The 12,955-nt window shown below is 35.5% G+C and overlaps 1 protein-coding gene across 2 annotated transcripts in view; it reads left to right on the top strand.

Annotated features, from left to right (window-relative positions):
• The window catches only part of PDHX (pyruvate dehydrogenase complex component X), a 76,809-nt gene that overhangs the window by 7,804 nt on the left and 56,050 nt on the right, over nucleotides 1-12,955 (top strand). For both annotated transcript variants that reach the window (XM_054438598.2, XM_063671006.1), the window contains exon 2: nucleotides 7,213-7,293. In XM_054438598.2, coding sequence (XP_054294573.1) covers nucleotides 7,213-7,293 — 81 coding nt within the window. The remainder of the gene's footprint in view (nucleotides 1-7,212; nucleotides 7,294-12,955) is intronic.

Here is a 12,955-nt window from a genome sequence, read left to right as displayed (position 1 = left end):
AGCCCCATGTGTTACCTCCTTTCTTTCTTTTTTTTTTTTTTTTTTGAGATGGAGGCCTTACTCTGTCGCCCAGGCTGGAGTGCAATGGGGCGGTCTCGGCTCACTGCAACCTCTGCCTCCTGGTTTCAGGCCTCCCAAGTAGCTGGGACTATAGGCATGTGCCACCATGCCTGTCTAATTTTTGTATTTTTAGTAAAGACGGGCTTTCACCATGTTGTCTAGGCTGGTCTTGAACTTCTGACCTCATGTGATCCACCCGCCTCAGCCTCCCAAAGTGCTGGGATTACAGGCATGAGCCACTGCTCCCGGCCTACCTTATTTCTTTACAAAAATCTATTTATGGCACCATTTTAGAGAAGAGGAAACAGACATAGATTGAATAAATAACTTGTAGGTGGTGGATCTGAAATTTGAGCCTTGGCAGTTTGATTCCAGTACCTGTTCTCTAAATCACTATGGTATTCTGCTTCTCCTTGAGTTTTTTTTAATTAAATATTTAAATAAAATATTTCATTTAGCACAATAGTACATGCATATAGTTTAAATAGTACTGAAAGGCTTGTAACAGTACAGTGGATCTCTGCCCCATCTCACCCAACTTTCCCGGTCTTCCTTAGAAGTAACTAGTTTTGTCTCTTAACTTTCTTCTGGCATTTGCCCATCTTCCTGTTTCTATTTTAGCCGTTCTCTGTGGATGACTGCCGGTCAGTGCCGCCCTCTGTTTTCCCTCCCCAATGAAATTATTTTGTAATTCTTGGTCAAATATTCAGTGTTTACATTAAACAAATATTATGCACAATTGAGGATTGTCCCGTATTTTGATTGTTAGCTTTCTTTTTGCTGCAGTTATTGCTGCCTTTTAAATTTTTAGTTATTTTTTTCTGTGATAATTTCTAATTTATCTCACACTATGTAATAGCTTCTCCACACAGTTTTCTGTAATGTCAGCCACATCAGGTACTTTCTCACTTAACTTATTTTTGCAGTTTTTATATATCCTTAGCTATGTAGATTGAACTTCAAGCTCTTCTTTTTGCCCTCTGGAGAGAAAACAAGCTTCAGTCTTCTGTTGAATGAGGGTAGGGTTGTTACCTCCCACTGGATTAAGAGAGGGGATCCAGGTATCTAGCTACTTTTCAAACAGCAGCCACCCAAATCCTCCCTGGCTTAGGATACAGCTTTCTAGGGTCTCTTTAATTGATTATTACATATCTATTTACTTTTCTGCTTCCAAAATTGTGTGCCATTGTTCCTTTTCTCTCTGTCCTTGTGGGTTTCTGTTTAAAAATAACAAAAACAAACAGCACATTTTTAAACTTAGGTAAGTTTGAAAGAGGAAGTAAGATTGGATAAATTTATTGTAGACATGTATGAAAATGTAGGTTATCAGAAATAAAAGAAATAAAAAGCCCTTATAGTAATATCACTAGCTAGAGATGACTACTATTGTCATTTTGGAGTATTTCATTTCAGTCTTTGTGTGTGTACAAGCTGGGCAGGTAGAAATTGGATGATGCCATATACAGGTTTGAGCATCTCTAATCCAAAAATCTGACATCCAAAGCTTTTTGAGCACTGACATGATGCTCAAAGGAAATGTTCATTGGAGCATTTGGGATTTTGGACTTTGAGATTAGGGATGCTCAACCAGTAAGAATAATGAATGCAAATATTCCAAAATCTGAAAAAATCTGAAATTAAGAACTCTTATAGTCCCAAGCATTTCTGATAAGGCGTACTCAACCTATATATTGCTTATGGGTTATCTTTTTTATGTTTGTTAGCATGCCAAGACCTGTAAATGCTGCTTTCACACAAACTGTTGTGCATTCATTTTCTATTGTGGTCCATTGACATTTTCAGTCTATTTTTACTCCAGTACCACACCAAAATAACTATTTGAACAAAGAAGACTTATATGACAAACGATCCTTTAAAACAAAAAATACTGTAACTGCCTTTATTCCAAGTGTTAATATTACTGTGTGCCTAGTGCTTGCTGATTTTTAAATTACTTTTACTTTATTCTGCCTTATTTCATCCAGCCTGCAGATGGCAGAATTGTTTCATTTGAACAGCAATTTTGAAGGCTCCGTTTTATTTAGTGTGTTCTGACATTGGAATGAGAAGTGATTAAATGAACAGTCTCTCTCCCTATTAGAGAAGAAGCGAATTAATGTTAGAGACAGGGAGCCACACTAAGAAAGTACTGGGTAATTTACTTTTTCATTTGGTCTATCTTCATTTCATGATTTTTGCATGCTTGGATTATAAATGAACTAGAGCCTATAAATGAACTAGAGCCTATAAATGAACTAGAGCATGATGTTTAAGCTGTACCATATGTAAACTGCTGAATTTCCTTAATTACTTTAGTCAGAGTAATGGAGCTTAAATCTGCTCATATTAACCATAAAGCAGTTTGTTCTGCATTTGTATTTTAAGAGTTTGCTTGTATTAAATTTTTTTTTAATCTGGAGACCTTTTAGCGTTCATGAATAAATCATCAATTTAAAGCTTTGATATAATTGAGTTTGCTGAAGTATGAGCGTTTTGTTCTTAGGATAAAAGAAATACTTTAGGGAAGAAGAAACTAGAATTAGATTAGTGTACCATATTTGAAATTGAAGTCAGAATTATGCTGTAGAAAAATTGGAAGAGTCCATTTGAAGAAATACAGAAATTGCTTAGAGGGATTACTGTAAAATTCAGTGATTGGTAAATTGCTCATGTAGCAGAAATGGCAGGGAAAACAGCAATAAGCTAAGCAAAAAATTTTAATTGTGTCATTCTGTTGATGTAAAAAAAGAGTAAAATAGTTATGAGTCATGAGACTTTACTTTTAAAATCAGCAAGTTTAAATATAAACTACTGGACCACATACATTACAATAGTCATTTAAAAATTTTTAAAAATGTTTTGTAACTGCTGTGGAAGGGTAGACTTCACAAGCCAATTAGGTATAATTTGCTAGCTTTATAAGAAGGAGCGGAACACTGAAGTGACTACAAAAGCATTAAATTTTAACTAAATTTTGAGAACTTTGTGAATACTAATTGAAAAACTTGTGTAATGAGTGCAGCAAACTACTTACCTGTAGTTGTGGGAAACTAATAGTAGGAAACGTAATTGGTGCATATCTTAAGGCCTTCTTAATTTGACAGGAGAATAGTAGAATGTACAGCTCACTGGAATGAGGAGGGAGTCTGCATATAAGTTCAAATGCAAATTAATTAATATTAGGTAAAGGATAAAATTCCATTCCAAGGAGTCTGGAAAAGTCTACACTATCTTAGTAGAGTTGACAGCAGCCTTAAAGGGCGGATATTAATTGTGTGCAGGCCTGTCACTTCAAGCTGATATTATGATTGTGTAATTACTTTGCCATCAGAAAAATACGTCTGGAAAAGATACCATATAGTGTTCTAATCAAAAGAGGGTATGCTAGAATGAAATATGTACTTTTATTAACACATTAATGCTTATGAAATGATTTTTCTAGCATGAAAGCCTGAGGATAGATTAGTTAGAATAACTACAAAATATATTGCACATTTAACTCTCCATAATAAGCGAGTATAATCTATCAAGAGATAGTATTGAATAATGGAGATGTCCAAAATATCTTTCTTTGGTTTTTGTCATCTTCATTTCGGAGTAAAGATAATGATCTACTACAGAAGTTTTGTATTATCATAATTCAGATAAGCAATTTCAATTCATTTCGTGAAGGGTGACTAAGGAACGATTATATTCTTTTTATTTTTAAAATATGAAAATTTTTGAGGTTCTTGATGTGGTAACTTGAAAGATAATACTTAATAAATGCAGAGGTTTCATAATATAGTCCTTAACGTCAAGAGTAATGGAAATGTGAAGGTTTCTTAGGTGAGAGATTATAATAGGAGATAGAATCATAAAATAAATATGAATTGTGTCATGACAACTGGAACCAAAGCATACAAATATTGGAGAGAGACTTTAAGAGAATTAAGTTAGTATTTGTCGTAAATTGGAATCTGGCTATAGAAGCATTGAGGTCCATTTAGTTGCTTCTTTGAAATGGAACTTTTTGATATATAAATGTAATATGTATATATTTATGAAATATTCTGTTCATAATGCCGGGCTTGAACTTTTTGATAGAAAGAACATATTGGGACTTTTTTTTTTTTAAAGCCTTTGTTTTCGAAAAGAGGCTGGCCTCTTACCATGGTGCTATTTAAAAGATAGGAGTTTTTTTGCCCACCCCGCCCCTCCTTTTTTTTTTTTCCCAGAACAAGTGAGTTTGTTATTCTGAGCGTAACAAAATAAATGCTGAGGCTCAGGCTGACAGTACATTCTTTAAGCAACTGTTTTTGATTTCTTCATCAAGCCATGTAAAAAATGAAAATGGCAGTAGACACACCACATAGTGTAGAGGATTAGAAAGCTCATTCTGTTATCTCCAAATGCATTTATTGTGTTAAGCTTTATGCACGTTTTAAGAATCCTTGCAATGAAGTGTAGGACTGTTATGGTTTAGATTTGGAGATGCATCACTAATGTTATAAGTTTGCCTGTGTGTGAGAGAGAGTGTGTGTATGTGTTTTCCAAGTGCACTTCCCTAATTTTAGTTCACTCGAGAATTTAGTTCTCCAGCGTTTTATAGACAAAACATTATGGTTTTACTTAGTAGTTTGCACTATTTTTTGCCTATCTAATATTTTAATGTGCCTATTTTAGTTCACAAGGACTTACTTTACTAAGTAAAAAATGCAAAGATTTTTAAAGCTATCTTCTAGTTATAATTTAGCATTTCAACTAGAGGTAGCTTGGGAATTAAGTGAAACTGTTTCAGCTACAGTTATTGAGAGTCATGGTGGACTGGAGTTGGATGGCCTTTGTTCTTCAGTGTCTTCCAAAATAACCGTGTTTCATAATTAGGAGTTAGGAAACTCATTGTGGCTATTTTTCCTCCTGTTTTTCAATATATAATGCACTTAGAGATAACCTGTTCTCTTATGCATTTGAAATATTCATTGTCAGTAGTAAAAGTGGTTTTTTTGTTTTGTTTTTCTCAGGCAGAGTCTTGCTCTGTTGCCCATGCTGGAGTGCAGTGAGCTTGGCTCACTGCAATCGTCTCCTCCCAGATTCGAGTGATTCTCATGCCTCAGCCCCCCAAATAGCTGGGATTACAGGCGTGTGCCACCACGGCTGGCTAATTTTTAAATTTTAATAGAGTGGGGTTTCGCCATGTTGGCCAGGCTGGTCTCAAGCTCGTGGCCTCAAATCTGCCCACCTCAGCAAAAGTGGTTTTTTAATACAAGAATTCTGCATGTTCAAGGTGGGGAAAAGGCTTATAAGGATATTTGATTAGACATATGAAGAATGCTCTCACATGGATCTGATATGTCTGGTTTGCTATATTTGGATTTCTGAGTGAATATAAGCTATCAATAACCATTAATTAATTGATGATCCATATTTGTAAGGAACATCGAGATGTAAAGTTAGCACAGCTTTGAGAGTTTAGCATGCAGATTCGCATCCTGTAATCAGTCTGGATTGTGGTTTTCTCATTGATGAAATGGGCATATTTGACTTGGATTTTGGTTTGGGCTGTGTCATTTTTGGGGCATTAGGAGTGATAATTCTACTTTTCCAGCCTTCTTAGAATTTGGTGCTAGTTGAGAGAGAGAAAGGTTAAGACAGACAGAGATCAAATGCTGATAGTTACATTGGATTTGAGAATGTGACTTAGATCTGTGGCCTTCTAAGACTGGGCTTCTTAGTACAACTCCACTTTAGACTTTGAACTTTCTGTTTTACAGGGACACTGTGTGTGTACAAAAAGCAAACACACATGTCCGAATTGCTGCCTCATACCCAATGGGCCCTGATGGCAAGAACACAGAGAGGTGGGCCTGTGGAGCTGCTTTTGAAAGGCAGCGGCGTGTGTGTCTAGCACGTGGATGGAGGAGCTCATAGGAAACTGCAGGTTGTCTATAATCAGGAAGTTCTTAAAATAAGGAAGAGAGTGAGGCAGGTATGCATGCTTGCATTCTTTCTCCAGACCTTCAGAGTGAAGGAAAAGTGGAGAGGTACAGAAACTTTCCCTTAAATACTTCAAAGAGGTGGAAGCGCCTTTATCATGAAGCCATAGGAAATCTCCATTTGAAAATGCAGTGCAAGTTATTCAACTTCCCAAGAGAAATATTCATTCTCATTTAACATTAGTGCTCAATTTCCTTGCTTTTAACCCTAAAACATCAGTGGAGACAAAAGAAGCCCTGTTCTTCCACATTTGAAATATGTTAGCTGTGCTACAGTGTTTTGCTTGTTTGGGTCTGGAAAGTTGAATAATCTGAAGAGAGAATAGGGTCTATGGAAAACTACAGGGGATGGATGTATTTGTTACCATGGTATTTTATTAGTAAATTGTAATCTAAAAGCCATGTTGCTCTTGAATGTAACCCTGGATGGTGGATTGGGAAGTGCAGCTGGACAAATACATAGTGTTTCCTTTTTCAATACCTAAGGAAAATGTAGTTATGTTTCATTGGGAGATCATTCTGGTTTGAGGTCTACTTCTCTGGATCCCCAGTTGAATTGTGGCATGCAACAAAATGTGAGGTTAATTTAACCACTTAAATTCTGATCATCCTTGACAAGGCAAACTTTTCCTTTCACACTTATTAGTAGGAACCTTTGAATCTTGAATACTATAATATTAGATGAAAATAAAAACAGCCAGTTTCTTAAAGTCTGATCTTGATTATTCTGTTGTAGATCATCAGAACTGTGTTTTTGTTGTTGTTGCTGTTTTGTTGTTGTTGTTGTTGTTTTATTTGCCTTTTTCTTTGGTCATTTTACCTGTAAATCTTTTTTGCAGAAACAAAAGGGAAAGGAGGAGGTGAAACCTAAATCAATCCTAAATCAATTTTTCTCCTTTTTTTTGACTTATAAGCACCTGGCTTGAGAAGATGCATAGAACACTGGGGAATTATGAAAACAGAGTTTAAAATATCCCAAAAAACACTTTTATGGTTATAAAAAATTGAATTTTATGTTTCCATACTATTTACTGGAGACTTAGTTTACCAGTTGGGAATCTTTTAGACTTTGGAATACCTTCTTTTTCAAATTGAATTTGAAATTAATTGAACTTATATTGATGCCTCATGAGGTGCATTATTTGTTGTGGCTGATCTTTCCTTTTTTCAATTTCAGGTGATCCCATTAGGATACTAATGCCATCACTGTCTCCTACAATGGAAGAAGGAAACATTGTGAAATGGCTGAAAAAGGAAGGTGAGGAGGTACCTTCCTAATGTCCTGTGTGCATTGTTATCTGGTTATTTTGTTTTTTTTTTTTTTTCTAATCTGTCCTGTTATACAGTATGTGATATAAATTAAATAAATTGTGTTCCTTTGATAGTTAATGTAAGTTTGGTTGAATAAAATTTTCCCATGATAAAGCAGCAAAGGTTTTCTGGGTTCAGCATATATCCTTACACAAGCACAGAATGGTAAAAAATATTTTAAGGCTTTTTCCCCAACTTTTAGTCCTTATATCTAGCTTTTAGTTTCAACGTCATAATTTTGACATTCTCCTTAATTTATAACTTTATCATGATTGTGTGTGTGTGTGTGTGTGTTCTGGGAGGTAGGCAAGTTCATTATAAATTTTATTGGAAAGAACGAATAAGTAGAATATAAGGAAAACCCTCAAAAGCAGATTAGCGGAGGAGGGTTGTAACCCTGTTAATTATTGAAGTATAGTATTAAGCATTTCTAATTAAAACTCTGGGATTGGTGCTTAAAAGACAGACCAGTGCAGCTGAGTAGAGAATAAGGAAATAGATGCAGTTGCACATGAAATTTAAGTATATAATAAAGGAAGACAATATTAGATTTATTCTTTATGTTATATGAAGGATAAATTACAAATGAATTATACACTTATTGTATAAAAATGAAACTATGCAAGTCTTGAATTCTTCTATACCCGGAAGTGGAACAAACACCCTAACTATAACTCAAAATCCAGATTATAATATGGGAAATAAAATTTGATGGTAAAACTACTAACTTTTATATGGCTAAAAATACAAGTTAAGTAAAAAAAGAAGTGACAAATTGGACAAGAGTATTTGTGATTTCTATCACAAAGGGTTAATATCCCTAAAAAATCGATAAGACTGTCAACAAGAAAGTGGGCGATACATGAACAGATGGTTTACAGAAAAATAGTTGCAAATGGCTCTTAAACATAGAAAAAGACGCCTAACCTTTCAACTGGTAAGAAATATGCAGACACTTTACCGAAATGTCATTTCTTACTGATTATATTGACAGTAGTTAAAAAGTTGGACAAGCTGTTCTCTTGATGATGCTGTGGAGGGAAGGGAAGAAGCAGGCTGGAGGAAATGCTAAATGGGGTAAATACTAGGGAAGAGAATTTGGCACTATTTAGAAAAATTACATTTATGTTTACCCTTTGGCCCAGCAGCTCTACTTCGAGGGATCTGTCTCAGTGTTACACCAGCAAAAATAAGAATAGACACAAACACACACTAGGCTGTTTATCACAGCACTGTTTGAAATAGCAAAAGGTGGAAATAATCCAAATGTTGGTTAGTACAGGATTTGTTGAATAACTTTTACTATATCTACAACTGTAAAAAGGAATGAGGAATATCTCTTTATACTGCTATGGAGTGATCTTCATTGAAAAAAGCAAGGTACAGACAAGTGAGTATAGTATATATCATTTATCAAAGAAAGAGGTGGCAGTGCTAATATTTAAGAAATTAGAAAGGATAAAATAAAACTTTAAAAACAATAGATGGTTATCTACAGAGTAATGGAGGGAATAGTGTGGGGGAGAAACTGGAAGCTGGACTTCTGAATATATCTTGTTTTGTCTCTTTGACTTTGAGACCATATACATATCTTGCACAATTTTAAAACAAAATTAAAGTGTAAAAGAGCCCTAAAGATTGAAATAATGAGACAGGTGATTCTAATTCATTTTTTTCCTCTGTCTTTTTCTCTCTCTCAATTTGCTTACATAACCATACAGAGAGGCAGTATTTCAAATGTCAGATATTTGATTATATGCCCCTAATAGATTATAACTGAAGGATAAAGCGTCTCCAAAAGTATAATCCTCAACTGTTAGAGTAATCATATTATGCTGGTTATGTTGGTATTGTTATTCTAAGGCTTTTGTGTGTATTTTATGGGATAAAGCAAATGACTGGTTAAGATAATATCATTGGAAACTTGGATTTTTAGTGTAGTTTAAAGGAGAAACAGGTAAAAGTTTCTAAGGTTAGGAACGAACCTGTGATGGTAAATTTTCTAGCTCTTTCCCCTGGCAATGCCTGGAAACAAGGACCAATCCAGTCGCAGTGAGCACCCCTAGAACCCAGACTGTAGTCTCTAAATATCAGTTCCCACTAAAGTAAATGAAGGCTCCTTGGAGAGTAGCTACTTGCAGGCCTAGGGCAGGAGATGTGCAGATGAGCTTTTAATATCTTGTCAGTTCAGAAAGCAAGGAAGCTGTCAGAAACTCCTGAGGGCATCTTAAAGGACTTAGGAGCCAGAGATGAGATAGTTTGAGGATCACTAAGGATAATAAGGATAATATATTTAATGTATTTCAATACATTAAATATATTTGAATCCTAAGTTCACAGTAATACTAAAGGAAAAAAATTAATAATAATTGGTTAGCTTTAGAGGGTGCTAAGAAATTAACTCATTTTGAAAACGTAATAAATGGAAAGACTCAAGCATTTTTCTCTACCTCTTCTGCTATATGAACCATAGCTCTGAGTAACCAAGTAATTGATGAGAAGTTTCTCATTATTAGCATATCGCAGTTGTTAAAAGATAGAAGAATCATAGAATATCACTGTATTGCCATTTTGCAATCTCTGGTAAAATAGTATAGCCAGCAATCATTAATAGCTGCTAACATCACAAAAAGAGAGATAACCAGATATTACATGTTTCCCACTGTGAAGTAGTCTTGTCTTGCCAGAAAATTGAACCAAATACGTTCAAGCCTATAGCTCTATCATTTTCCAGGAAATACAGGGAAAAATATAACATGTTCAATGACACCATGAGAAGTATATCAGCAAAAGCTAGACTGAGGAATTCTATATGCCAGTTTCTTCAACCAATAAATTTCAGGGTGGTAGGGAAGAGCCCGGGGGAGGAAGGTGGGGGAATCTATAGTATACGAGAGATTTGAGACCAGTGCCAATGTATGGACCTAATTTTAATTATGATTCAAGCAAATAAAACACATGGAGACATTTGAAAACTGGCTGGATATTTAATGATATTAAGGATTTTTTTTTTTTTTTTTTTGAGATATGGTCTCACTCTATTGCCCAGCCTGGAGTATAGTGGCGCGATCTCTGCTCACTGCAGCCTCAACCTCCTGGGCTCAGGGTGATTCTCCCACCTAAGCCTCTTGAGTAGCTGGGACAACAGGCATGTGCCACCATGCCGGTTAGTTTTTTGTATTTTTTTAGAGACAGGGTCTCCCTGTGTTGCCCATGCTGGTTTTGAACTCCTGGGCTCAAGTGATTCTCTTGCCTCGACCTCCCAAAGTGCTAGGATTACAGGCATAAGCCACCGCACCGAGCATAGGAATTATTAATTTTAAAGGTTTAATAATATTTTGGTTATATTTTGATTATTTTAAAAAAATAATCTCACCTATAAGAGATGTGAGATGAAATACTTATGCATAAAATACAGTATCTCCGGGATTAGCTTCAGAATAACCCTGGTTGAGGTTGAGAGGGTAGGGAGGGATATAACTGAAACAAGATCGGTCATGAATCACTTGGCAGTTGTATAAGTGAGGTAAAAGGTATATGTGGCTTCATTGCTTTTCCTTACCACTTTTGTATAGTTCAAAATTTATTTTTTATATATAAATTTTTTAAATATATTTTTTAAAAGTTGTGCATAGTGCTTTCAGGATATAATTTGAGATGAGAAACTAGTACCAGATGAATTGGAATGTTGATATTATTAAGAGAATATTTGATACAATACCATCTATAAAGCTGTATTATGTCACTGTTTCTGGCAACCATTTTGCCAGATTTTAAGTACCTAATATGGTGCTTAGAAAATAAAGACTGAATAAAAGAGGTGAGTATGTTACAGTGCTTATACAGAAGGATAGAGGAACAGTTAATGTGAAGGAAGCTGGGCTTTTTGTTTTTCTGGCAGCTACTTTCTTTTCCCCTTTTTCCTTTGCCATGTGTGGTGGTAGAGTCTCCCCTCCAGGTATTGGCCACTGGATAGCCTCTTTTAGCACCCTATGTAGCTGTCTTTCTCTGTGCTTGACTCATTCTGTATCAGGTTAAACTATTGTGGAGGAAAGAGGATGAGTCTACAGTACCTATTAGGGATTGTTAGACAGAAAAATAGAGAAATTAGAGGTGACTGAATGAGTCCCCCACAGCCATTATTATGCTTCACCTGGAGCAATGGTGAATCAAGTGTTAAAAAAGGAAAGAAAGAAGGGAAGAGCAAGTAGAGAATGAATAACATGGTTTGCGGAGGACTTGTCTAATTCCAGAGACTAGCCCTGGCAAGGACTTCCAGGATATCCTAATGTGATTTAGTAGGCACAGACGTCACTCATACAAATGTTGGTATTGAGTGGTCCAGTCTAGTGCTTGTAAAATAGTAGCAAAAGAGTTTAGGCAGTGGGCAGGACACCAGAGTCTGGAAGAGCTGTGTTGTGATTCTAGAAGGTCTAGCCTTTCATGGCATCACTTTTGCCACTAATGACAGATGTGGGGATCAGGAAGAGGGCTGACAAGTATTTACTTGAGAACACTAGCCAAATGAGCTGGGGAGTTTGGGACAAGGCCTCACTTCTTTGAGAGAGTCTGGGGTGTAAGGAAAGGCAAGAAAAATGCTGTCGGTTGAGCCACTAAGGAGGTTAGGAGGTATGGTGCAGTGAGGTTATCCAAATGAACATTGCTGGTCCTTGATGGACCCAACCAAGTCTGATTGGACATATTACTTAATTCTGTTCCTCAGTGGGGAATATGTCTGAGTTTGTTCATGTTTGTGCTTCCCATAATGACTAACATCATAATTGGAATAGAACTGCAGTGCTGTAAGTGGTCAGTTAGTAAAGGTAATGGCAGAGGGGAAAGTAAGCCAAAAGCAGGGTACATGACAAGGATCCAAGAAGGCTTTGCAGATGAGGTAGTATTTGAACTGGTCCTTGTAGAATAAATGGGCTTTTTAAAAAAATGAGAAGGACATTCCAGCTAGAAAAACACGGGCAAAGTCTTGGAAGAAAGATGTCACTGAGACATACTTTAGCAACAGCAGGTAGGTCTGGCTGCATTGGGGGCATAATGGCTGTAAGATCAGATAGATTATTGGAAGGATCTTGAATGCCAATCTGCAGTTTATCAGTCTGTGAGAGTTCTTATCCTAAAGCCAAAATATATCCACATTCATGGTTTCTTAATAGGAAGTGATTTCTTTTCTTTTCTTTTCTTTTTTTTTTTTTTATTGAGACAGAGTCTCACTCTGTCACCCAGGCTGTAGTGCAGTGGCCCGATCTTGCTCACTGCAACCTCCACCTCCCAGGTTCATGTGATTCTCGTGCCTCAGCCTCCCAAGTAGCTGGGACTACAGGTGAGCACCACCATGCCTGGCTAATTTTTATATTTTATATTCATATTATATATAAATATAATATGAATATAAAATATTATATATAAATATAATATGAATATAAAATATATTTTATATTATATTTATATTATATTAAATATGAAATATATATTTTATATTTATATTATATTAAATATAAAATATATATTTTATATTATACTTATATTGTATTAAATATAAAATATATATTATATTATATTAAATATAAAATATATATTATATTATATTAAATATA

This window comes from Pongo pygmaeus, chromosome 9, assembly GCF_028885625.2.
Source record: "Pongo pygmaeus isolate AG05252 chromosome 9, NHGRI_mPonPyg2-v2.0_pri, whole genome shotgun sequence".
In the NCBI taxonomy this organism is placed as follows: Eukaryota; Metazoa; Chordata; class Mammalia; order Primates; family Hominidae; genus Pongo; species Pongo pygmaeus.
Note: the sequence above shows the minus strand (reverse complement) of the source record. Positions and strands in the feature narration are given on the sequence as shown.